The sequence below is a fragment of the Gadus chalcogrammus genome, chromosome 12, assembly GCF_026213295.1.
Source record: "Gadus chalcogrammus isolate NIFS_2021 chromosome 12, NIFS_Gcha_1.0, whole genome shotgun sequence".
Classification (NCBI taxonomy): domain Eukaryota; kingdom Metazoa; phylum Chordata; class Actinopteri; order Gadiformes; family Gadidae; genus Gadus; species Gadus chalcogrammus.
In genome coordinates, this window is record NC_079423.1 from 18269007 (window position 1) to 18296317 (window position 27311).

A 27311-nucleotide genomic window follows, 5' to 3' on the forward strand; every position below is an offset into this window, starting at 1 on the left:
AGAGAGAGAGAGAGAGCCTCTGCTGCTCTGTTGAAGCCTAATGAAGCATCTCATGGTAGGGGGAGAGTTCATGGACTGATTCCCTCTCTCGCTCTCCCTCCAGTGTTGGGGGTGGTTGTCATTCTGGTCACTGTGTGTAGGCTGTATGGGGGACCCCCCCCTCCCTCAATAGGCCTCATTGATGCGCCCACCCTCCTTCCCCTGAATGGGTCTTTCAGGGCTCAGCCCAGAGAGAGAGAGAGAGAGAGAGAGAGAGAGAGAGAGAGAGAGAGAGAGAGAGAGAGAGAGAGAGAGAGAGAGAGAGAGAGAGAGAGAGAGAGAGAGAGAGAGAGGAGAGAGAGAGAGAGAGAGAGAGAGAGAGAGAGAGAGAGAGAGAGAGAGAGAGAGAGAGAGAGAGAGGCTGGCCCTCTAGTCCGCTGATCCGTCCCACTGAGGTCCAACCCCCTGCTCCCAACCAAAGGTTCTTGGTTCCTTCCCAAAAGTCCCCACACAGTCCACCTGGACTGTCTAACCCCTACCTGCTCCTTAATGACCTTTCTTTGTACAGTCTGACCTTCTTTCTCAGGGTGTGTGTTGACTCCTCCCCCTTCCTGTCCCAGGGTGTGTGTTAACTCCTCCTCCTTCCTGTCTCAGGGCGTGTGTTGACTCCTCCTCCTTCCTGTCTCAGGGCGTTGTTAACTCCTCCTTCCTGCCTCAGGGCGTTTGTTGACTCCTCCTCCTTCCTGTCTCAGAGCGTTGTTGACTCCCCCTTCCTGTGTCAGGGTGTGTGTTAACTCCTCCCCTTCCTGTCCCAGGTGGGCGTCGCCCAGCTCCCGTGCGCCAAGGCGCTCTACAACTACGACGGCAAGGAGTCGGGCGACCTGCGGTTCTCCAAGGGGGACGTGATCGTCCTGCGGCGGCAGGTGGATGAGAACTGGTTCCACGGGGAGACGGCGGGCGCCAGCGGCTTCTTCCCCACCAACTTCGTGCAGGTGCTCACGCCGCTGCCGCTGCCGCCGCCGCAGTGCAAGGCCCTCTACGACTTCGAGCTCAAGGACAAGGAGGCCGACAAGGACTGCCTGCCCTTCTCCAAGGTGAGCCAATCAAAGCCTTCCCTTCTCCCACTTGAGCCAATCACAGCCTGCCCTTCCCCAAGGTGAGCCAATCACAGCCTGCCCTTCTCCAAGTTACCATGGTTATGGTGTGATGGTGTACCCTGGTTACGTGTGATGATGCACCATGGTTACGGTGTGATGATGCACCATGGTTACGGTGCGATGATGTACCATGGTTACGGTGTGATGATGCACCATGGTTACGGTGTGGTGGTGTACCTTGGTTACGGTGTGATGGTGTACCTTGGTTACGGTGTGATGGTGTACCATGGTTACAGTGTGATGATGTACCATGGTTACGGTGTGGTGTCACCCTCTGGTGATGTATGTATCTGGGACTACTATAAATCAGGCGTTCTGCGTTCTTTAAGCTTGGATCCAAGAAAACATTAAACGGGCAATGTTCCTTTGATTAAATCTCCCCCCTGCTGTTAAATAGTTTCTTCCCGTGAAGATGAGATGCTGACTAGACGTCTGCGGTTCATCTCCAGAGTGCTCTACCTCGACTTCCCTTTAATTAAACACTGCTTCATTCTGCCCTCAGGTTCTCTCTCTCACAGCTTCAGTCTCCAGATCACATGACCTTCTGTCTCCAGATCACATGACCTTCAGTCTCCAGATCACATGACCTTCAGTCTCCAGATCACATGACCTTTAGTCTCCAGATCACATGACCTTCAGTCTCCAGATCACATGACCTTTAGTCTCCAGATCACATGACCTTTAGTCTCCAGATCACATGACCTTCTGTCTCCAGATCACATGACCTTCAGTCTCCAGATCACATGACCTTCAGTCTCCAGATCACATGACCTTCAGTCTCCAGATCACATGACCTTTAGTCTCCAGATCACATGACCTTCTGTCTCCAGATCACATGACCTTCTGTCTCCAGATCACATGACCTTCTGTCTCCAGATCACATGACCTTTAGTCTCCAGATCACATGACCTTTAGTCTCCAGATCACTTGACCTTCATTCTCCAGATCACATGACCTTCAGTCTCCAGATCACATGACCTTCTGTCTCCAGATCACATGACCTTATGTCTCTCTGATATCACATGTCCTCTGGTAGCTTGTATGCTAACAGGCTGTTCTTTTTGTCTGCGTTGTCAGGACGATGTACTGACCGTTATCCGGCGGGTGGATGAGAACTGGGCAGAGGGCATGCTGGGGGATAAGATCGGGATATTCCCCATCTCCTACGTTGAGGTAAGTCAGCCGAACTCCCCGACTCCATACATGTGTTTGATGTGTGAGAGCAGTCACTCACACCAGGGCTAGCCCTTAGCTCGCAAGGCGGGGCTAACCCACTCCAGCGTTAGTCCTTAGCTCGCTAGGCGTGGGCTAACCTGCACCACCATTAACCCTTAGCTCGCTAGGCGGGGCTAACCTACACCAGCGCTAGCCCTTAGCTCGCTAGGCGTGGGCTAACCCACACCAGCGCTAGCCCTTAGCTCACTAGGCGGGGCTAACCCACACCAGCGCTAGCCCTTAGCTCGCTAGGCTGGGCTAACCTACACCAGCGCTAGCCCTTAGCTCGCTAGGCTGGGCTAACCTACACCAGCGCTAGCCCTTAGCTCGCTAGGCGGGGCTAACCTGCACCAGTGCTAGCTCTTAGCTCGCTAGGTGTGGGCTACCCCCAGCCCGCGGCGCGGTGCTCACGGCTCCGGTCGTCCTCCTCCAGTTCAACGCGGCAGGGCGCCACCTGGTGGAGCTGGACAAGCCCTCGGAGCCTGGCGGGGACTGGGCCGAGGGCGCGTCCCCGGGGGCCCAGGGGCCCGGGGCCCCGCGGGGGGCCGGGGAGAAGAAGAACACCAAGAAGAGGCACTCGTTCACCTCCCTCACCATGTCCCACAAGCCCTCGCTGGCGCCGCCCCCCCAGCGCCACTCCATGGAGATCAGCGGCCCGGTGCTCATCAGCTCCTCCAACCCCACGGCCGCCGCGCGCATCGGGGAGCTCAGCGGGGGGCTGTCCTGCTCCGCCCCCTCCCAGGTGAGAAACGCCCCTCCCAGGTGAGACACTCCCCCATGCCTTCTCCCAGGTGAGACACGCCCCTCCCAGGTGAGACCCACCCCTAACAGGTGGGTTACGCCCCTCCCAGGTAAGACACGCCCCTCCCCGGCTTCGACAACGCCTACTGAAGCGGTGCATGCTGGATAGTGTAGTCTTCATAGTCTTCATAGCTCCTCCTGTTCTTTGTAGACTCCAGAGAACAGTCAGCCATGCGGCCTTCTGGGTAATGGAGTCTTTCTCTGACTCTGCTGTTCCTCCTCCCAGGTTCACATCTGCACCAGTGGGCTCATTGTGACTCCGCCCCCCATCAGCCCGTTGACCACCGCAACGGTCTTCGCCTTTCCCCCCGAGACGGGCTACACGTCCATCAGTGTGGTAGGTGGTGGTGAACTCTGACCCTAACCCTCTGACCCTAACCCTCACCCTCTGACCCTCACCCTCTGACCCTCACCCTCACCCTCTGACCCTCTGACCCTCACCCTCTGACCCTCTGACCCTAACCCTCTGACCCTCACCCTCTGACCCTCACCCTCACCCTCACCCTCTGACCCTCTGACCCTCACCCTCTGACCCTCTGACCCTAACCCTCTGACCCTCACCCTCTAACCCTCACCCTCTCCCTCACCCTCTGACCCTCACCCTCTGACCCTCACCCTCTGACCCTCACCCTCTGACCCTCACCCCTCACCCTCTGACCCTCACCCTCTGACCCTCACCCTCACCCTCTGACCCTCACCCTCTGACCCTCACCCTCTGACCCTCACCCTCTGACCCTCACCCTCACCCTCTGACCCTCACCCTCTGACCCTCACCCTCTGACCCTAACCCTCTGACCCTCACCCTCTGACCCTCACCCTCTGACCCTCTGACCCTCACCCTCTGACCCTCTGACCCTCTGACCCTCACCCTCTGACCCTAACCCTCACCCTCTGACCCTCACCCTCTGACCCTCACCCTCTGACCCTCTGACCCTCACCCTCTGACCCTCACCCTCACCCTCTGACCCTCACCCTCTGACCCTCTGACCCTCACCCTCTGACCCTCACCCTCTGACCCTCACCCTCTGACCCTCACCCTCTGACCCTCACCCTCTGACCCTCTCACCCTAACCCTCTCACCCTCTGACCCTCACCCTCTGACCCTCACCCTCTGACCCTCTGACCCTCTGACCCTCACCCTCACCCTCTGACCCTCTGACCCTCACCCTCTGACCCTCACCCTCTGACCCTCACCCTCTGACCCTCTGACCCTCACCCTCACCCTCTGACCCTCACCCTCTGACCCTCTCACCCTAACCCTCTCACCCTCTGACCCTCACCCTCTGACCCTCTGACCCTCACCCTCTGACCCTCACCCTCTGACCCTCACCCTCTGACCCTCACCCTCTGACCCTCACCCTCTGACCCTCACCCTCTGACCCTCACCCTCTGACCCTCACCCTCTGACCCTAACCCTCACCCTCTGACCCTCACCCTCTCACCCTCTGACCCTCACCCCTCACCCTCAGACCCCCACCCTCTGACCCTCTGACCCTCACCCTCTCACCCTCTGACCCTCACCCTCTGACCCTCACCCCTCACCCTCTGACCCTCACCCCTCACCCTCTCACCCCCACCCTCTGACCCTCACCCCTCACCCTCTGACCCTCACCCTCTGACCCTCACCCTCTCACCCTCACCCTCTGACCCTCACCCTCTGACCCTCACCCTCTGACACCTCACTCTATATGTTTCTGTGTCTCTCTATATGTGTGTGTATGTGTCTAAATGTGTGTGTGTGTGTGTGTGTGTGTCTATATATGTGTGTGTGTGTTTGTGTCTAAATGTATGTGTGTGTGTGTGTTCAGCTCTAATGAATGAGAGGAATGTGTTGACTAAAGGTCTAGTTTACTTCTTGACTGTGGAGTTGCATGGTTCCTGTAGCACACACAGACAGACACACACAGACAGACACACACACACAGACAGACACACACAGAGAGACACACATAGAGAGACACACATAGAGAGACACACATAGAGAGACACACATAGAGAGACACACAGAGGGACACACATAGAGAGACACACATAGAGAGACACACATAGAGAGACACACATAGAGAGACACACAGAGGGACACACATAGAGAGACACACATAGAGAGACACACATAGAAAGACACACACAGACAGACACACATAGAGAGACACACATAGAGAGACACACACAGAGAGACACTTAGAAACACACTCACATTTAGAAACAACACACAGCCCTCCCTCTCACGGGCAGTGAACCACAACTATTTCATACACACACATTCAGATGCAGACGTGTGTGTGTGTGTGTGTGTGTGTGTGTGTGTGTGTGTGTGTGTGTGTGTGTGTGTGTGTGTGTGTGTGTGTGTGTGTGTGTGTGTGTGTGTGTGTGTGTGTGTGTGTGTGTGTGTGTGTGTGGGAGCTGTTGTTTCTGCTGAGGGGCGTGGCACCGTTGGGCTGAGCTCCCCTTGTCTCCTCGCTCACTGGGCAAACACTATGCATGCACTTTACACACTAGTGCACACGGTGCACATAAAACACACACACAGGCTCCTCCCCTTCCAGCAGAACCAGCACAGGCTCCTCCCCTTCCAGCAGAACCAGCACAGGCTCCTCCCCTTCCAGCAGAACCAGCACAGGCTCCTCCCCTTCCAGTAGAACCAGCCTGCCCAGTCTCTCTTTACTTGTTTCTCTCTTGAATGATCCGTTGTCACGGTGACGGCGTGTCCTACCCCCCTGTTGTCACTCTGCCAGGGGGGCAATTATTGGGATCTGGATTGATATCCTCTCTCTCTCTGTCTCTGTCTCTCCCCCCCCCCCCCCCCCCCCCCAGGACGCCCTCCCTCCTCCCCCGCCTCCTCCCCCCCAGTCTTCAGTATCCGGTGCTGTGTCCTCATTGGCTGCGGCCCAGAGACCCGCCCCCGGGCCGGGAGAGCCAACTGGGAGACAGAGGCCCACTGTGTGAGTGACAGACCAACCGCACCCTCTGGTTCTTGTGTTCTCTAACCGGCGTTTCTCTGACCCCTGGTTCTTGTGTTCTCTGACCCCTGGTTCTTGTGTTCTTTAACCTCCGGTTCTCTGACCCCTGGTTCTCATGTTCTCTAACCGGCGTTTCTCTGACCCCTGGTTCTTGTGTTCTCTGACCCCTGGTTCTTGTGTTCTCTAACCGGCGTTTCTCTGACCCCTGGTTCTTGTGTTCTCTGACCCCTGGTTCTTGTGTTCTTTAACCTCCGGTTCTCTGACCCCTGGTTCTTGTGTTCTCTAACCTCCGGTTCTCATGTTCTCTGACCTGCGGTTCCCGTGTTCCAGCTACGTGGCCATGTTCCCCTACCCCCCCCGTAAGGAGGACGAGCTGGAGCTGAGGAAGGGAGAGATGTTCCTGGTGCTGGAGCGCTGCCAGGACGGCTGGTTCAAGGGCACCTCCATGCACACCGGCAAGATCGGGGTGTTCCCCGGCAACTACATGAGCCCCATCAACCGGTCAGTCGCTACCACGCTAAGCTACCACGCTGAGCTACAACGCTAAGCTACAACGCTAAGCTAACGATCACTAAACTACGTGAGCCCCATCAACCGGTCAGTCGCTACCACGCTAAGCTACCACACTGAGCTACAACGCTAAGCTAACGATCACTAAACTACGTGAGCCCCATCAACCGGTCAGTCGCTACCACGCTAAGCTACCAGGCTAAGCTACGACGCAAAGCTACAACGCTAAGCTAACGATCACTAAACTACGTGAGCCCCATCAACAGGTCAGCCCCTACTAAGCTAAGCTACTATGCTAGGCTACTACGCTAAGCTACTATGCTAGGCTACTACGCTAAGCTACTAAAGGTGTTGTTCAGCGGTTCCCGTGGCTCCTTGTGCTGACGTGCGCCCTCTCTGCCCCCCTGATCCAGGACTCTGTCGGGGGTCGGCCCGCCCAAGCTCCCCCTGACCCTGCCCCCCCCCCAGGGTGGGCGGAGCCTCGGCGCCCCCACCCCTCTGTCCCCGCCCCCCTCCTCCTCCCCCGCTCCGGGCCCCGACGCCAACAAACCTCTCCCAGCATGCACCGGGCCGGCGGGGGGCGTGGCCCAGGCGGTGGTCAGCGCGGCGGCGGCGCAGACGGCCACGGGGCAGCAGCCGAAGGCCGCCGTGCACGTGAACGCCCAGATGACGGTGAACCAGGCCCGCAACGCTGTGCGCTCCGGTAGGCTCCAAGGCATCATGTGACCTGTCGGGGGGCGGGGCTTAACGTTGTTGTTGTAGCTGTTCATTGGGTGGCCGACTGCCGTGTCACCACTGTGGGCGCGGCCTACTGCCGCGTCACCACTGTGGGCGTGGCCTACTGCCGTGTCACCACTGTGAGCGTGGCCTGACTGGTTCTGCCCCTCTCTCCTCCAGCCGCAGGCCACGCCCAGGACCGGCCCGCGGCCGCGGCGGCCCCGCCCCTCCAGCCCGCCCCCGTCGGGGCCTTCCTGGCCTACCCCGCCCCCGCCCCCGGCCCCTCCTCCCGTGGGGGCGTGGCCCTGGGCTGTGCCTCCGCCTCCCTGACTCCGCCCAATGTCAGCGCCGCCTCCCTGGAGGGCGACGCCCAGAGGCAACCCGTCGGCCCCGGTAACGGCTCCCCCAACAACGGCAACCTGGGGTTGTCATGCCGACTGGAGAAGGATGCTAAGGTTAGCTCGTCGCTACGGAAACGTGACCAGTTAGCACTTAAATCTTCTTCTGCTATAACTGGTAATAATGGTGAAACTGGTATCTCCTGATGTGTAACTGGTCTCTCCTGGTGTCTCACTGGTGTGTAACTGGTCTCACTGGTGTCTCCTGGTGTTTAACTGGTGTCTCACTGGTGTCTCACTGGTGTCTCCTGGTATCTCCTGGTGTCTCACTGGTGTCTCCTGGTCTCTCCTGGTGTCTCACTGGTGTCTCCTTGTGTGATTGTGTCTCCTCAGAGAGAGAAGAAGGGTCTTCTGAAGCTGCTGTCGTCCAATAAGAAGCGTGGCCGCTGCTCGCCCCCGCCCTCCCCCACGCTGGACCCCGAGGGCCCGGGGGAGGGGCCCCTGGGGGGTCCGGAGGCGGGCCGCCCAGAGGCCGACGCCGCGGGGGCCGCCGCCCCCCCGCCCATCGCCCCGCCCCCCCGCCTGGCCTGCTCCTCGCTCTCCTCCCATCACCATGACGCCCACCCCATCGTCTGCGAGCGGTACGAAGCCCCGCCTCCCTGCGTCGCCGTGGTGACCCCATCACCGCGTTGACCCCATCACCATGTGCCTTGGTCTGTAGCTACTAGGATGAGTCGGTCGCGACCGATTCATTACAACGAACGAATCCCGAACGTGAACGACAAGAACTGGTTCCCCAAAACAAGAAGAACTGGTTCTTTGATTCTTTTTTTTTAACATAAACCCTTTTTATTTATGACCATGAAAGTTCTGTAAAGCCTGAATAATGAAGAATTAAATGTAAAGTAAAATAAGATTATAAATGTAAAACCATGAATGAAATATAGAGAGTAAGCAAGTGGTATAAATATTGGTGGGACGTTCAGATGAACTATATAGTATATCTTCTCGATTTTCACGGGGGTTAGAGCCTAGAAGCCTTCTAAATTATGCTCACGGCCGTCTCGCGGGGGGGGGGGGGGGGGGGCAGACACCAAATGACGTAATCTGACGTAACGAACGAATCAAAACGAACGAATCAAACAAACAAATCGTTATAGTGAACTGAACTGAAAGAACTAGTTCCCGGAAAAGAATCATTTTGCCCATCCCTAGTAGCTACAGGGTGGTGGTCTCACTCTCCTGTCCTCTGGTGGCCCCCCAGGTACCGGGTGGTGGTCTCCTACCCCCCCCAGAGCGAGGCGGAGCTGGAGCTGAAGGAGGGCGACGTGGTCTTCGTGCACCGGAAGCGGGAGGACGGCTGGTTCAAAGGAACCCTCCAGAGGAACGGCCGCACCGGCCTGTTCCCCGGCAGCTTCGTGGACAGCGTCTGAGGCCGAGACCGCTGACCCCTGACCCCTGACCCCGCCCCACCCCGCCCCCGGGGGGGTTGCCAAGGTGACAGAGGTCAGACGGCATCAGGGGAGGGAGGGTCTCCGGGCTGGGCGGTCCTCCCTGAGGTCCTCAACACCTTCAGGGACCAGGAGGACCCCCCTGCCCCGCCCCCCCCTCACCCTCACCTTATACATGAGGACCACAGTGGGGCCGTCACCAGACTGCTGATTGGCCGCCGGCGCCATGCTCGGACATCTCGCCACCCTGGTTGTCTCTGGCAACAGGATAAGATTGCACATCCCAGAGTAGTTTCCCAGAAGGCCGCAGTACTAGGGGACCCCCCCCAGCGTCTCAGATCTGTCATGGCCGTCTTCACTCCAGACCGTGGAGTCAAAGGAATACTTTAATGAATACTTTAATGAATACTTTAATGAATATTATCTCCTAGTTTATAGTTCCATGTACTGACTGACGGACCGGACCTGTCAGGAGATCCACCGCACTGGAGCTCTGGAGCCCAGTGAGGTCACTGGATCTCTGGATCCACTGGATCTCTGGATCACGAGGTTCTCCAACCAGTGAGGTCACTGGATCTAGAGATCCACTGGATCTCTAGATCACGAGGTTCTCCAACCAGTGAGGTCACTGGATCTCTGGATCCACTGGATCTCTAGATCACGAGGTTCTCCAACCAGTGAGGTCACTGGTTGGAGAACCCCAGTGACTCCAGGGGTCGTACCACTCCAGTGACTCCGGGGGTCGTACCACTCCAGTGACTCCGGGGGTCGTACCACTCCAGTGACTCCGGGGGTCGTACCACGCTGGTGGGTCGTTCCACTCCGGTGACTCCGTGGGTCGTATCACTCCGTGGGTCGTACCACTCTGGTGGGTCGTTTCACTCCGGTGACTCCGTGGGTCGTACCACTCCATGGGTCGTACCCCTCCGGTGGGTCGTACCACTCTGGTGGGTCGTTCCACTCCGGTGACTCCGTGGGTCGTACCACTCCGTGGGTCGTACCACTCTGTGGGTCGTACCACTCTGGTGGGTCGTTTCACTCCGGTGACTCCGTGGGTCGTACCACTCCATGGGTCGTACCCCTCCGGTGGGTCGTACCACTCTGGTGGGTCGTTCCACTCCGGTGACTCCGTGGGTCGTACCACTCCAGTTGTGCGTCGTAGAGCTGAAGCGGCAGCTGTGCGTCTCACTCCTCTAACGTACATTCCTTACTTCCTTACTGACTCGTAGCACAAAGAACAAAGAACCCTAACGTCTTAAGCACAGAGTATTCTTCCATGTTGCGTATCAGAACTATGTCGTGTATTCCGTTGTGCTGGGACCTGAGAGGCATTACTTGAACGCAGAATGATTCCTGATGTAGCGGAACATGTTCGCCTTTGGTTGTTTTGACTTGAATTGCTGCACAAACTGACTGGATGGACGGACGGACGGACGGACGGACGGACGGACGGACTGACTGACTGACGGGGACAGTGATGGGGGGGTCACAGCACAGTGCTCGACCCCTCTGACCAGCGACACGCAGCGACTGGCCCCCTGCTCTGGTCCTGTTGTAGGGCCCTCCTGGGGGCCCCTGCACTGGTCCTGTTGTAGGGCCCTCCTGGGGGCCCCTGCACTGGTCCTGTTGTAGGGCCCTCCTGGGGGCCCTACAACAGGACCAGAGCAGGGGGCCCTGCTAGGGGGGGCCCCTATAGACGCTGTGTTTATTGATAACGGAGAAGGCTGGAAATACGGTACTAAACACTGTTGGTGTGAATGACTCATGGGATGAGTGACAGGATGAGGGGATGAGTGACGGGATGAGTGACAGGATGAGGGGATGAGTGACAGGATGAGAGGATGAGTGACAGGATGAGGGGATGAGTGACAGGACGAGGGGGTGGTGATGTGGGCTGGACTGGTGAGTGGACTTGGTGTCGTTACACACAGAAAAGCATTTATCTTCTACATCTGCATCTACACCACCCATAGCTACACCACCCGCACATACACCCCTCCTACACCACCCATAGCTACACCACCCATAGCTACACCACCCGCACATACACCCATAGCTACACCACCCATAGCTCCACCCACACATACACCACCCACACGTACACCCCTCCTACACCACCCATAACTACACCACCCATAGTTACACCACCCACACGTACACCCCTCCTACACCACCCTTAGCTACCGCACCCACACATACACCACCAACACAACCACTCCTACACCACCCATAGCTCCACCCACACATACACCACTCCTACACCACCCATAGCTACACCACCCACACATACACCACAACATCTCCACCCACACATACACCACTACAACACCACCCACACGGATCTCCCTCCTCCCGCTCCACCCAGGTCATGTGTAGGTGTAGGTCACCCCAGCTGTGAGCTACGTCAGGTAGCCTCTTTACTCCACCTGACTCCTCTTGCTAAGATGTCTGACTTGATTTTTGTATGATTTATCTTTTGTATAGTTAGTTCGATTAAATCAACGGCCCGCCTGTTAGAGGGACAATAATAACAATAAAGATCTTTCTTTCATTTTGGTCTAATGTGTCACTTGGGGGTGTGTGTGTGTGTGTGTGTGTGTGTGTGTGTGTGTGTGTGTGTGTGTGTGTGTGTGTGTGTGTGTGTGTGTGTGTGTGTGTGTGTGTGTGTGTGTGTGTGTGTGTGTGTGTGTGTGTGTGTGTGCGTAAGAATCAGCGTTACTTTCATTACATCTTATTGAAAACACGACTGAAGTTCTTAGGCTCGGTTCCATAACAGACACATAGCAGCAACAATACAAGATAATCGAAATAAAGATAAGTAAAAGTCGAAAGGTAGCATCAATAGATCACAATAATAAAGGATTAATAAGATTAACTAAAACTGTTCATATAAAACAATAAGTAATGAGGTGTATTAATACCAGTGGCAGTGGTTCTCTGGAGGTTTATTCTAACGTCTGCGGGCGGCGCCCCCTTGTGGCCGAAGTGTGTAACATCGCACAGGGAAGAAAGATGGCGACCTACACGCAGAGGCACTAGTTTGGAGAACAACACACAACATATCAGGTAGGCTGCAAAGATATAAGCTGTTAAACGTATATGGTAGGTGTGTGTGTGTGTGTGTGTGTGTGTGTGTGTGTGTGTGTGTGTGTGTGTGTGTGTGTGTGTGTGTGTGTGTGTGTGTGTGTGTGTGTGTGTGTGTGTGTGTGTGTGTGTGTGTGTGTGTGTGTGTGTGTGTGTGTCTGTCTTCTGATGTGTCCCTGATGTCCTCTAAGTTCCGTCGGGATGTCCCGTCTGGCGGTGGTGACCGGGGGGTCCCGCGGCATCGGGGCCGCCGTGGCCCGGCTCCTGGCCTCCAAGGGGTGCCGGGTGGCGGTGGTATCCCGCGACCTGGACGCCGCCCGCGCCGCCGTGGCGTCGCTGGAAGGAGGTTCGGTGACCTGATCAATGATAATAATATTAATAATATATGGGACGGTAATATGGCCTTAAAACTGGTTTACCGAAAGTTAACATATCAAACAATCACCAACCTTGTTTCTAAAGCATATGTTAAAATGTTGTGGCCAAAAAGTCAGGAAAATAATAATAGGGTTCCTACGTTTTTGGTAGTACCCCTAATAATATGGTTTTCCTTCAAATAATACTGCATATGGATTAATACTGCTGCCACAGTCTAATACTGAATTCTAATGATAGTAAATATTGCTGAATGATTGTGAATACTACTGAATAATACTTAAAACAACTTTTAAAAGGGAATGAACCTGACTACTGCATTGACTTATATTGACTAATATTAATGGTGATATTACTGATTTATAGTGCATATCACTGAAATTATTCAGAAGTATACAATCAGGGAATACTATTTAATACTACTGAGTAATAGTGAACACTACTGAGTAATAGTGAACACTCCAGAGCACTCCTAAGAGTGACCCTCCCCCCAGACGGCCACGTGGCTCTGAGCTGCGATGTGTCCCAGGAGCTCGAGGTGAAGGCCGCCTTCCAGGAGATCCTCCAGTCCTGCGGAGCGATCACGTACCTGGTGAACTCAGCCGGCATCAACAGGTGAGTCCACACACACCTACACACTTACACACACCTACACTACTACACACTGCTACACCTACACACTGCTACACACACCTACACTACTACACACTGCTACACACCTACACACACCTACACACTGCTACACACACCTACACACCTACACTACTACACACTGCTACACCTACACACTGCTACACACACCTACACTACTACACACTGCTACACCTACACACACACCTACACACTGCTACACACACCTACACTACTACATACTGCTACACACCTACACACACCTACACACTGCTACACACACCTACACACTTACACACACCTACACTACTACACACTGCTACACCTACACACTGCTACACACACCTACACTACTACACACTGCTACACCTACACACACACCTACACACTGCTACACACACCTACAATACTACACACTGCTACACACCTACACACACCTACACACTGCTACACACACCTACACTACTACACACTGCTACACCTACACACACACCTACACACTGCTACACACACCTACACTACTACATACTGCTACACACCTACACACACCTACACACTGCTACACACACCTACACATTGCTACACACACCTACACACTACTACACAGACCTACACACTTCTACACACCTACACACTGCTACACACACCTACATACTGCTACACATACCTACACACTGCTACACACACCTTTTTGAAGCATTATTACAATCCGTGTGTGTGTGTGTGTGTGTGTGTGTGTGTGTGTGTGTGTGTGTGTGTGTGTGTGTGTGTGTGTGTGTGTGTGTGTGTGTGTGTGTGTGTGTGTGTGTGTGTGTGTGTGTGTGTGTGTGTGTGTAGGGACGGCCTCCTCCTGCGTCAGAGGGCGTCAGACATGCGCCCCCTGCTGGAGGTGAACCTGATGGGCTCCATGCTGACCTGCCGGGCCGCGCTGCCCAGCATGCTGCACTCTCCTGGGGCCGCCGTGCTGAACATAGGTCCTGGAGCTCTGCTCTACCTAGTCCTGTGCACTCTACTGTCTCTACTGCGCTCTACTGTATATATGAACCTCTACTCTACTGTATCTCTACTGTACCTCTACTGTACCTCTACTCTACTGTACCTCTACTCTACTGTACCTCTACTGTACCTCTACTCTACTGTGCCTCTACTCGACTCGACTCGACTCGACTCGACTGTACTCGACTCGACTGTACTCTACTCTACTCTACTCTACTCTACTCTACTGTACTCTACTCTACTCTACTCTACTCTACTCTACTCTACTCTACTCTTGCTGACCTCCTCTCCTGTCCAGGCTCGGTAGTGGGTCTGAAGGGGCGGGCCGGTCAGTGCGTCTACGCGGCCAGTAAGGCGGGACTGGAGGGCTTCACCCGCTCCCTGGCCAAGGAGGTGGGGGCCCGGGGGGTCAGGGTCAACATGCTGCTCCCAGGTACGCCTATCTGCCTGTCTGTCTGCCTGTCTGTCGGTCTGTCTGTCTGTCTGTAGAATAGAATAGAATGTTATGTTATTTAATAACATTTCCGGCTCTTCCACACAGTTGACTTTTATCTCTCCCCCTCCTGCTCCTCCCCCTCCTCCTCTCCCCCTCCTCCTCCTCCTCTCCTCTCCCCCTCCTCCCCCTCCTCCCCCTCCTCCTCTCCCCCTCCTCCTCCTCCTCCTCCTCCTCCTCTCCTCTCCCCCTCCTCCCCCTCCTCCTCCTCCCCTTCTCCCCCTCCTGCTCCTCCCCCTCCTCTCCTCTCCCCTCCTCCTCCTCCTCCTCCTCCTCCTCCTCCTCCTCCTCCTCCCCTTCTCCCCCTCCTGCTCCTCCCCCTCCTCTCCTCTCCCCTCCTCCTCCTCCTCCCCCTCCTCCCCTCCTCTCCTCTCCTCTCCTCCTCCTCCTCCTCTCCTGCTCCTCCCCCTCCTCTCCTCTCCCCTCCTCTCCTCTCCTCTCCTCTCCTCCCCCTCCTCTCCTCTCCCCTCCTCCTCCTCCTCCTCCTCCTCTCCTCCCCTCCCCCTCCTCTCCTTTCCTCTCCTCCTCCTCCTCTCCTCTCCTCCCCTCCTCTCCTCTCCTCTCCTCCACCTCCTCTCCCCTCCTCTCCTCTCCCCTCCTCCTCCTCCTCCTCCTCCTCCTCCTCCTCCTCTCCTCCCCTCCCCCTCCTCTCCTCCACCTCCTCCTCCTCTCCTCTCCTCCTCCTCCTCCTCCTCCTCCTCCTCCTCCTCCTCCTCCTCCCCTCCTCCTCCACCTCCTCTCCTCTCCTCCACCTCCTCTCCTCCACCAGGCTTCATCAGGACCTCCATGACGGAGGCGCTCCAGGCCTCCACCCAGCTCCTCCCCATCCCCCTGGGCCGGGTGGGGGAGGTGGAGGAGGTGGCGCAGGCTGCACTCTTCCTGCTCCTCTCCCCCTACGTCACGGGCCAGGCGCTGCTGGTGGACGGGGGCGTGGGCCTGCACATGTAGACCTGGACCAGGACCAGGACCAGGAGCCGGACCGGGACCGGGACCAGGACCGGGACCGAGAGCAGGACCGAGAGCAGGACCGGGGCAGGGACCGGGACCGGGACCTCCACATGTAGACTGGGACCGGGACCGGGACCGGGACCGGGACCTCCACATGTAGACCGGGACCGGGACCGGGGACGGGGACGGGTCCGGGACCGGGACCCGTAGACCTGATGATGCACTAGGTGGTTTGGTTGCTAAGGGGAGGGGCTGAGCGGGGCTGTTGCTATGTGGCGTTGGGCCGGTCCTGTGATTCTGTTAATAAACAAACTGCTTGTTTACCTCGAACTGTCTGGTTGTCATGGTGACCATTATTATTTAATTTTTAAAGGCACATTGTTGCACAATTTTTGTGTGAAACAAATAAATCTTTGAAACAAGAAAGTGTGTCAGTGGTGTAGCTCCAAGCTGTAGTATCAATACTACTGCTGCAGTAAACATGTAGTAGTACTGCTTCTACAGTAAACATGTAGTATTAATACTGGTTGTACAGCAAGTGTGTAGTATTAATACTACTGCTACACTAAACATGTTGTATTAGTACTGGTACTACGGTAAGTGTAGTATTAGTACTACTGCTACACTAAACATGTAGTATTAGTACTGGTACTACGGTAAGTGTGTAGTATTAGTACTGGTACTACGGTAAGTGTGTAGTATTAGTACTGGTACTACGGTAAGTGTTGTAGTATTAGTACTGGTACTACGGTAAGTGTGTAGTATTAGTACTGGTACTACGGTAAGTGTTGTAGTATTAGTACTGGTACTACGGTAAGTGTGTAGTATTAGTACTGGTACTACGGTAAGTGTTGTAGTATTAGTACTGGTACTACGGTAAGTGTGTTCCTTGGATCTGAACATGTTTGATTATCTGAAACGGGGAGGAGCCAATAGCAGACAAACAGTGAGGCCACGCCCACATCCTGCTCCTACGGCACACCTGTGTGTGTGTGTGTGTGTGTGTGTGTGTGTGTGTGTGTGTGTGTGAGAGCAGGATGGCTGCTGGCTGCGTGGTTAGCCTCTCCTCGCCCGGGGGGGTCCAGGTTCTCGTCTCCATCCTAATATTTGCTGCTTCCTGCGGTGAGTAGAGCCGGAATATGAACCGAGATTAACATGTAGTTAACCTAAAGTTTAACCTCTAGTTAACCTAATGGTTAACATGGGGTTAACATGTAGGTAACCTAATGGTTAACATGGGGTTAACATGTAGTTAACCTAATGGTTAACATGGGGTTAACATGTAGGTAACCTAATGGTTAACATGGGGTTAACATGTAGTTAACCTAATGGTTAACATCTAGTTAACCTAATGGTTATCATGGGGTTAACATGTCGTTAACCTAATGGTTAACATGGGGTTAACATGTAGTTAACCTAATGGTTAACATGGTGGTTATCATGGGGTTAACATGTAGTTAACCTAATGGTTAATATCTAGTTAACCTAATGGTTAACATGGGGTTAACATGTAGTTAACCTGATGGTTAACATGGTGGTTATCATGGGGTTAACATGTAGTTAACCTAATGGTTAATATCTAGTTAACCTAATGGTTAACATGGGGTTAACATGTAGTTAACCTAATGGTTAACATGGTGGTTATCATGGGGTTAACATGTAGTTAACCTAATGGTTAACATGGTGTTAACATGTAGTTAACCTAATGGTTAACATGGGGTTAACATGTAGTTAACCTAATGGTTAACATGGTGGTTATCATGGGGTTAACATCTAGTTAACCTAATGGTTAACATGGGGTTAACATGTAGTTAACCTAATGGTTAACATGGTGGTTCACATGGGGTTAAAATCTAGTTAACCTAATGGTTATTAAGGGTGTTAACATCTAGTTAACCTAATGGTTCACATGGGGTTAACATGTAGTTAACTTAATGGTTAACATGGGGTTACCATGTAGTTAACCTAATGGTTAACATGGGGGTTAACATGTAATTAAAATGTAGTTAACCTAATGGTTAACATGGGGGTTAACATGGGGTTAACATGTAGTTAACCTAATGGTTAACATGGTGGTTGTCATGGGATTAACATCTAGTTAACCTAATGGTTCACATGGGGTTAACATGCAGTTAACTTAATGGTTAACATGGTGGTTCACATGGGGTTGACATGTAGTTAACCTAATGGTTAACATGTGGGTTAACATGTAATTAACATGTAGTTAACCTAATGGTTAACATGGGGGTTAACATGGGGTTAACATGTAGCTAACCTGATGGTTAACATGGACTTGTAGATAACATGTAGTTAATATGAATAAAAGCTAACCTCACAGTTAACATTTGGTTAACATGTAGTTAACATGTTATTCTTGTAGCTAACCTGTTGTTAACCTTGTAATTAACACGTAGTTAACTAGTTAACCCCGTGCTGTCTCCCCTCCTCTCCTCCCCCCTCCCTCCTCCCTCCCTCCTCTCCTCTCTCCTCCCTCCTCTCTCCTCCCTCCTCTCCTCTCTCTTCCCTCCTCCCACCTCTGTCCTCCCCCCTCTCTCCTCCCCCCTCCCTCCTCCCTCCCTCCTCTCCTCTCTCCTCCCTCCTCTCTCCTCCCCCCTCCCTCCTCCCCCCTCCTCCCCTCCCCCCTCTTTCCTCCCCCCTCCCTCCTCCCTCCTCTCCTCTCCTCCCTCCTCCCTCCTCCCCCCTCCCCCCTCCTTCCTCTCCTCTCCTCCCCCCTCCCTCCTCCCCCCTCTCCTCTCCTCCCCTCTCTCTGCCATTCTTCAGACACCAGCTTGGTCTCCGTGACGACCCGGCCCACCACCGCCTCCGTCAAGGGGGTCCCCCTCCTTCTGAACGTCTCCTCCACCCTCCCTCCCTCTCCTCCGCCCGCCTCCACCCTCCCTCCCTCTCCTCCGCCCGCCTCCACCCTCCCCCCCTCTCCTCCGCCAGGCTCCACCCTCCCAGCCTCTCCTAACATCTCAGACGCCTCCAGCTCTCCCCCAACATCTGAGACCAGCACCTCCAACACCACCCTGAACACCACCCTGAACACCACCCTGAACACCGCCCTGAACACCACCCGACAAACCACCTCCAACACCACCGGTGGGTGTTTCAAGTGATTTCCCTTCCATGTCGCGGGCGTATTAAGTATTCATCACTTTAGAACGTGTGAGACCACCTTCTGACTACGACACGCCTAGAATACGTCACCATGCATCGATGACATCACCGGACGAACCAGGACATCACCATGCTAACTATGGCATCACCAACTCCATCATTCTCCTCCTGTCCTCCTCCTCCTCCTGTCCTCCTCCTGTCCTCCTCCTCCTCCTCCTCCTCCTCCTCCTCCTCCTCCTCCTCCTTCTGTCCTCCTCCTCCTCCTCCTCTCCTCCTCCTCCTGCTGTCCTCCTCCTCCTCCTCCTGTCCTCCTCCTCCTCCTCCTCCTCCTCCTCCTCCTCCTCCTGTCCTCCTCCTCCTCCTCCTCCTCCTGTCCTCCTCCTCCTCCTCCTGTCCTCCTCCTCCTCCTCCTGTCCTCCTCCTGTCCTGCTCCTCCTCCTCCTCCTCCTCCTCCTGTCCTGCTCCTCCTCCTCCTCCTCCTCCCCCTCCTCCTCCTCCTCCTGTCCTCCTCCTCCTCCTCCTGTCCTCCTCCTCCTCCTCCTCTCCTCCTCCTCCTCCTCCTCCTCCTCCTCCTCCTCCTCCTCCTCCTCCTGTCCTCCTCCTCCTCCTCCTCCTCCTCCTCCTCCTCCTCCTCCTCCTCCTCCCCCTCCTCCTCCTCCTCCTGTCCTCCTCCTCCTCCTCCTCCTCCTCCTCCTCCTCTCCTCCTCCTCCTCCTCCTGTCCTCCTCCTCCTCCTCCTGTCCTCCTCCTCCTCCTCCTCCTCCTCCTCCTCCCCAGCAGTGCCCTCGGGGGTGGAGGTGCTGGAGGAGGACCGAGGCGGCCTGCTGGGTGCGGGCCTGGTGGCTCTCCTCTCCATGCTGTCGGTCGTGGCCGTGCTGTCGGTGCTGGTGGCGCTGAGCCGGACGCTGGGCTTCCTGACGCCCCCGTTTGAGCGGCTGGACGACGTGCCGCTGGTAGGAGAGTCTCGCCTCACCCCCCCGCTGGGCACCACACTGAGGCCCCACCCCCCCGCTGGGGGGCCGGGGCCTCAGTGTGGTGCCCAGTGTGGTGCCCAGTGTGGTGCCCAGCGGGGGGGTGAGCACCACACTCAGGCCTGAACCCCCCGCCCCTCAGGCCCTGAACAGACGCTGTGATCCAGAGCGACTCACAATAAGTCCATTAGTGGAGAAACAACCACATCTCTCTGTGGGTACAGTAAGGATGTGCATAGAACCAGGTGCCAGGCACTAACCATCACTAGGTTAACCCACTGCCCATATACAACAGAGACAGCTAGGGTAAGACGCTACACAATGCTAAGTACTGTTTTTAAGTGCCAGGACGTACAACATACAGTAAGTGCGTGCATTAAGTGCCATGGATGCTATGATTGGGTTATGATGAATTGTAGTTAATGTCGTCATGTGACAGGATGTGCTGGGGTTTAACAGCTAGCTCCGCAGCAGGGAAGTTGAAGTATCACATAAAGATAAATGATGAAGGCTACAGAATGATGAATTAATAAGGATCATAACAGTAGTCAGAATCACAGCATATTTAAGGGGGGATTTCTTCACAAAGGGATGCATCTTGTTTTGTGTTTTAACTCATATCATTTTTATGTTATTTTTTTTTTCAGGAGAGCCCGAATGAAGAATCACCGTTTGCACATAAATATTAAAGAAATGCATATTTCGTATTCATGTTAATATAAAGTTTATATTCATGTAAAATGAAGTTCATATTTATGTTAACTTAATTTAAAGTTCATATTCCTGCTAATTTAAAGTTAATATTAATGTTATTATAAAGTTCATATTCATAGAAAGGGAAATTTGTGATGAAACTTCAATCGCATGCTTCATTTGCAACACAACTCAAGATACCAGGTTCCCTGACTTATTTGTTTAATTAATTCATGTCCATTCATGCACCATAATTTATCTTTAAAAGTAAATTAATTTACATAAATTCAATTGAAACTCAGGAAACCTTTGCAGAGGTAATTAGCTGATTAGAGTGTGACTTCTTGAGTCTCCAATATTGAACTGCTTCACAATATTCTTATGGTGTTCGGGGTTTTCACGAGCTGTAAGCCATAATCATCAAGATTAATACAAATAAAGGCTTGAAATGTTTCACTTTGGTTGTAATGAATCTATGTTATAAATTAGTTCCACTTTTTAAATTGAATATTGGAATTAAGTCCATTTGCTCCGCACCGATGTGCTCCGATGAAGCCGCCTCACCCCTCCACCCGCCCGCTGCAGACCGAGCGATCCTCCGCGCTCCTCCGGTACCTCGAGAAGCACCGGAGGAGGGCGGGGGTCCGCGAGACGTCCCTGCCCCGTGATTGACCGCCTCGTGCCCAAGCTGCAGAAGTGTATTACCTGCAGTGTTTACATCCATAAACTCTTCCTGGCACGTGACAGTCGAAGTCACTACCATGTGTGAGTGTGTGTGTGTGTGTCTAATAAACATTGTGTGTGTGTGTGTGTGTGTGTGTGTGTGTGTGTGTGTGTGTGTGTGTGTGTGTGTGTGTGTGTGTGTGTGTGTGTGTGTGTGTGTGTGTGTGTGTGTGTGTGTGTGTGTGTGTGTGTGTGTGAGAGAGAGACATTGTGTACATGTCTGTGTATGCGTGTGTGTCTGTGCGCGTGCATGTGTGTGTGTGTGGGCACCTGCGCGTGGAGAGTTTGAAGTCTAACATGAAGCCATAAAACACAACGCAATAAATGTCTCTGCTCGGAGGCCAAGACGTCTGTGCTGTCAGACGTCCGGAGCGGAACGCGTCCCTGGAGAACCCGACCGACAGAGTGAGTACCTCAGCTCGGAGATTGAAGTATCGCCTTGTGTTAAAGTCCTTCACATTCCCCAATAACCAATAATCAATTCCCTCCGAGATCGATCTCCACTCCAGAGCTGCTGGAAGGGTTCTGGAGACGCGGAACTTGTCCGTGGACTTCAGCCTGAGTTGGGTTGTTCAGCTCAGGTCGCGGCACCTCAGTAGGCTCCGCTGGCGCCGAGGGTCAGGGGGTCCACAGGTTAAACCGTAGAACGCGCCTGGAAACCGCGAGGGGTCCGGGAGGAACACTGACCGAATCCTCTCATTGCGTCCGTGACACCGTAACAGTTATAATTCCGCTACACTGTAATAATGTGCTTACAAAGTGTCGGGAGATGGAAGGTATTTAAATGTCCACCAGATGGCGCGCATGTGCAGATATCGGATCAAGTTATCGCTCATTAAACCGCTCGGATGGGTTGAACCAGGCAGCAACTCTAGTGATGGTGTCTGTCCGTACTGATGGTGTCTGTCTGTACGGATGGTGTCTGTCTGTACTGATGGTGTCTGTCTGTACGGACGGTGTCTGTCTGTACGGATGGTGTCTGTCTGTACTGATGGTGTCTGTCTGTACGGACGGTGTCTGTCTGTTGTGAGTCTGTCTGTACGGACGGTGTCTGTCTATACTGATGGTGTCTGTCTGTACGGACGGTGTCTGTCTGTTGTGAGTCTGTCTGTACGGACGGTGTCTGTCTGTACTGATGGTGTCTGTCTGTACGGACGGTGTCTGTCTGTTGTGAGTCTGTCTGTACTGATGGTGTCTGTCTGTACTGATGGTGTCTGTCTGTACGGACGGTGTCTGTCTGTACGGACGGTGTCTGTCTGTACTGATGGTGTCTGTCTGTACGGACGGTGTCTGTCTGTACTGATGGTGTTTGTCTGTACTGATGGTGTCTGTCTGTACTGATGGTGTCTGTCTGTACTGATGGTGTCTGTCTGTACTGATGGTGTCTGTCTGTACGGACGGTGTCTGTCTGTACTGATGGTGTCTGTCTGTACGGACGGTGTCTGTCTGTACTGATGGTGTCTGTCTGTACTGATGGTGTCTGTCTGTACTGATGGTGTCTGTCTGTACTGATGGTGTCTGTCTGTACTGATGGTGTCTGTCTGCAGGGGCGTTTCGAGGGTTCTGATTATCCGGGGCTTTAGCCCAGAGGGAAAATGCGCGCACAGCGTTCGGCAATTCCTTTTAAACTTTATTGCGCATGCACATTTTTTGGTGTCTGTCTGTACTGACGGTGTCTGTCTGTACGGATGGGTGTCTGTCTGTAATGACGATGTCTGTCTGTACGGATGGTGTCTGTCTGTACTGACGGTGTCTGTCTGTACGGATGGTGTCTGTCTGTCTGTACTGTGTCTGTCTGTACGGATGGTGTTTGTCTGTACTGACGGTGTCTGTCTGTACGGATGGTGTCTGTCTGTCTGTACTGTGTCTGTCTGTACGGATGGTGTCTGTCTGTACGGACGGATGGTGTCTGTCTGTACGGATGGTGTCTGTCTGTAGTGATTATGTCTGTAGTGTTAGTGATGTAGAATCGTAGATATTAACATAGAATCGTAGTAAGTGACATACAGATTTAGTGCTGTAGAATCATAGTTAGTGATAAGGAATCCTAGTTAGTGACGTAAGTAACTAGTGATGTCAGGTCAGAGGTCAGGATGGTCCCAGTCTGTTCTGAGCCTCAGGAGGAGGCGTTGTGCACTGAGCCGGCTCAGCAGAGTGACTCAGGCTCTGTGCGTCACAAGGACGGACCTCTCCTCACAGGATGACTTTATGGACTGATAGCAGAGTGTTATAAAACTATAAACGATAAACTGTTGAGATTCCCGCCGGAATCACAACATCTCAGCAGGTTGGGGGTCAGTGTGCTGCCTCCCAGCCCTGGACTGTCTAACCCCTACCTGCTCCTTAATGACCTGTCTCTGTACTGTCTAACCCCTACCTGCTCCTTAATGACCTGTCTCTGTACTGTCTAACCCCTACCTGCTCCTTAATGACCTGTCTCTGTACTGTCTAACCCCTACCCCCTCCTTAATGACCTGTCTCTGTACTGTCTAACCCCTACCTGCTCCTTAATGACCTGTCTCTGTACTGTCTAACCCCTACCTGCTCCTTAATGACATGTCTCTGTACTGTCTAACCCCTACCTACTCCTTAAAGACCTGTCTCTGTACTGTCTAACCCCTACCTGCTCCTTAATGACCTGTCTCTGTACTGTCTAACCCCTACCTGCTCCTTAATGACCTGTCTCTGTACTGTCTAACCCCTACCCCCTCCTTAATGACCTGTCTCTGTACTGTCTAACCCCTACCTGCTCCTTAATGACCTGTCTCTGTACTGTCTAACCCCTACCTGCTCCTTAATGACCTGTCTCTGTACTGTCTAACCCCTACCTGCTCCTTAATGACCTGTCTCTGTACTGTCTAACCCCTACCTGCTCCTTAATGACCTGTCTCTGTACTGTCTAACCCCTACCTGCTCCTTAATGACCTGTCTCTGTACTGTCTAACCCCTACCTGCTCCTTAATGACCTGTCTCTGTACTGTCTAACCCCTACCTGCTCCTTAATGACCTGTCTCTGTACTGTCTAACCCCTACCTGCTCCTTAATGACCTGTCTATACTGTCTAACCCCTAGCTGCTCATTAAATAGTGTGTGTGTGTGTGTGTTTGTGTGTGTGTGTGTGTGTGTGTGTGTGTGTGTGTGTGTGTGTGTGTGTGTGTGTGTGTGTGTGTGTGTGTGTGTGTGTGTGTGTGTGTGTGTGTGTGTGTGTGTGGCTGTGTCTTTCTGTTGTATGTTGTCAGGCTGTTCTGTAGGCTGTTGCTCGACAGGAAGTGTGTTAATGTGACTTCCTCTTTCCTCCAGCGGCTCTCTTCTGCTAAACAGGACGGACCTCAGGATGTCACGCTACGAGGTACACACGCACGCACGCATGCACGCACACACACACAAAAACACACACACACACACACAAACACACACGCACACACACACACACACACACACACACACACACACACACACACACACACACACACACACACACACACACACACACACACACACACAATCTGTCACGGCCTTCTACACCGATGTTTCCAAACTTGCTGACACTAAACAAAAAAAAGATGCAATGCATACAGACACCACAAGCACAATAATTAAACATCTCTCTCTCTCTCTCTCTCTCTCTCTCTCTCTCTCTCTCTCTCTCTCTCTCTCTCTCTCTCTCTCCCTCTCTCTCTCTGTCTCTCTCTCTCTCTCTCTCTCTCTCTCTCTCTCTCTCTCTCTCTCTCTCTCTCTACATGTGTACGTAGTATAGTTCTTATCAGTGACCCATAGTATGATTGATAAATCAATAACGTATATTTACAGGTTGTGTGTTTGATGATTATCTGAACAATAGAGTATTCATTTCGTGATATCGTGAATCACTCGGGCTAACCAGAGCTAATCAGTAAAAGCTTTGATTAATATTTAATTCTGCTTCAAGATCCATAATGTGTGTTTATGTTAAGCTGCCTCCTGCTGTCTGTGTCTGTAAACACACACACACACACACACACACACACACACACACACACACACACACACACACACACACACACACACACACACACACACATACACACACACACGCTCACACAGAAGCACACACACGTATACTAACACACATGCACAATAACACACGCACACACACACGTACACAACCACACACTAAAACAGAAGCACATGCACACACACACACACACACACACACACACACACACACATACACACACACACGCTCACACAGAAGCACACACACGCATACTAACACACATGCACAATAACACACGCACACACACACGTACACAACCACACACTAAAACAGAATCACACACACACACACACACACACACACACACACACACACACACACACACACACACACACACACACACACACACATACACACACACACGCTCACACAGAAGCACACACACGCATACTAACACACATGCACAATAACACACACACACACACACGTACACAACCACACACTAAAACAGAAGCACATGCACACACGCACACTAACACACACACACACATACACACATACACTAACAGAAGCACATGCACGGAAACTAACAACACACGTACACTAACACACACACACACACACATACACACAGACTAACACACAAACACAAACCCATGCAAACACAGACACACATTAACATGCACACACTCATGCGTGTGTGACAGATGGATCTCACCGGATCTTGGAAGGCTGTTCCTAAAACACAGAGGAGAAGAATACTCTCTCTCCCTCTCTCTCTCTCTCTCTCTCTCTCTCTCTCTCTCTCTCTCTCTCTCTCTCTCTCTCTCTCTCTCTCTCTCTCTCTCTCTCTCTGTCTCTCTCTCTCTCTCTCTCTCTCTCTCTCGCTCTCTCTCTCTCTCTCTCTCTCTCTCCCTCTCCCTCTCTCCCTCTCTCTCTCTCTCTCTCTCTCTCTCTCTCTCTCTCTCTCTCTCTCTCCCTCTCTCTCTCTCTGTCCCTATACTCCTTGTCTTCCATAATTCTGTGTGGTTTCCTGAACAACCAGACACCAGTTTGGTTGACCCAGTTAGGGTCAGCTGACCTATGGTGACCTCTGACTACTAACTGGACTAGTGGTGGTTTCCGGTCACAGCGTACGGCCCATACTGAGAAGACCAGTAACAGCCTCCGCAGAATCACTTACGGTTGCATGTTGGAGGTTTGGTTCAATGGTTCATAACATGTCGTACTGTGGTATAACACGTCGTACTGTGGTATAACACGTCGTACTGTGGTATAACACGTCGTACTGTGGTATAACACGTCGTACTGTGGTATAACACGTCGTACTGTGGTATAACAGGTCGTACTGTGGTATAACAGGTCGTACTGTGGTATAACAGGTCGTACTGTGGTATAACAGGTCGTACTGTGGTATAACAGGTCGTACTGTGGTATAACAGGTCGTACTGTGGTATAACATGTCGTACTGTGGTATAACAGGTCGTACTGTGGTATAACAGGTCGTACTGTGGTATAACATGTCGTACTGTGGTATAACAGGTCGTACTGTGGTATAACAGGTCGTACTGTGGTATAACATGTCGTACTGTGGTATAACAGGTCGTACTGTGGTATAACATGTCGTACTGTGGTATAACAGGTCGTACTGTGGTATAACAGGTCGTACTGTGGTATAACATGTCGTACTGTGGTATAACAGGTCGTACTGTGGTATAACATGTCGTACTGTGGTATAACAGGTCGTACTGTGGTATAACAGGTCGTACTGTGGTATAACAGGTCGTACTGTGGTATAACATGTCGTACTGTGGTATAACATGTCGTACTGTGGTATAACAGGTCGTACTGTGGTATAACAGGTCGTACTGTGGTATAACATGTCGTACTGTGGTATAACATGTCGTACTGTGGTATAACATGTCGTACTGTGGTATAACATTATATTTATCGTGTTCCCTCAGCGCCGGGACTCTCTCCCGGGGGTCCAGTACGCCGTCCGCAGACGGTTCTCCGGCCAGCTCCTCCTCCCTCCGGTGTCACGGCGACACTCCAGCGCTGACCACCAGCAGAGTCGACTGCTGGCCCACCAGAACCAGTACAACCAGTACAACCAGCAGAACCTGCCACTGGCCAAGCTAGAGGCTCTCTACAACCAGGCTCTAGCAGAACGGG

The 27311-nt window shown here is 53.1% G+C and overlaps 2 protein-coding genes across 2 annotated transcripts in view; both read left to right on the top strand.

Annotated features, from left to right (window-relative positions):
- The window catches only part of sh3rf1 (SH3 domain containing ring finger 1), an 18329-nt gene extending 6535 nt beyond the window's left edge, over positions 1-11794 (top strand). Inside the window, exons 3-12 of the mRNA XM_056604492.1 lie at positions 795-1073; positions 2214-2309; positions 2785-3093; positions 3379-3489; positions 5967-6094; positions 6443-6613; positions 7036-7325; positions 7520-7794; positions 8071-8318; positions 8942-11794. Coding sequence (XP_056460467.1) covers positions 795-1073; positions 2214-2309; positions 2785-3093; positions 3379-3489; positions 5967-6094; positions 6443-6613; positions 7036-7325; positions 7520-7794; positions 8071-8318; positions 8942-9110 — 2076 coding nt within the window. The 3' untranslated portion in view covers positions 9111-11794. The remainder of the gene's footprint in view (positions 1-794; positions 1074-2213; positions 2310-2784; positions 3094-3378; positions 3490-5966; positions 6095-6442; positions 6614-7035; positions 7326-7519; positions 7795-8070; positions 8319-8941) is intronic.
- A 289-nt stretch (positions 11795-12083) lies between these two features.
- cbr4 (carbonyl reductase 4) lies at positions 12084-16071 on the top strand. Its single transcript, XM_056603943.1, has 6 exons — positions 12084-12194; positions 12404-12558; positions 13082-13202; positions 14055-14191; positions 14512-14646; positions 15476-16071. The coding sequence occupies exons 2-6, from the start codon at positions 12414-12416 to the stop codon at positions 15652-15654; spliced, it is 717 nt and encodes a 238-aa protein (XP_056459918.1). The 5' UTR covers positions 12084-12194; positions 12404-12413; the 3' UTR covers positions 15655-16071.
- The last annotated feature ends 11240 nt before the right edge of the window (positions 16072-27311 follow it).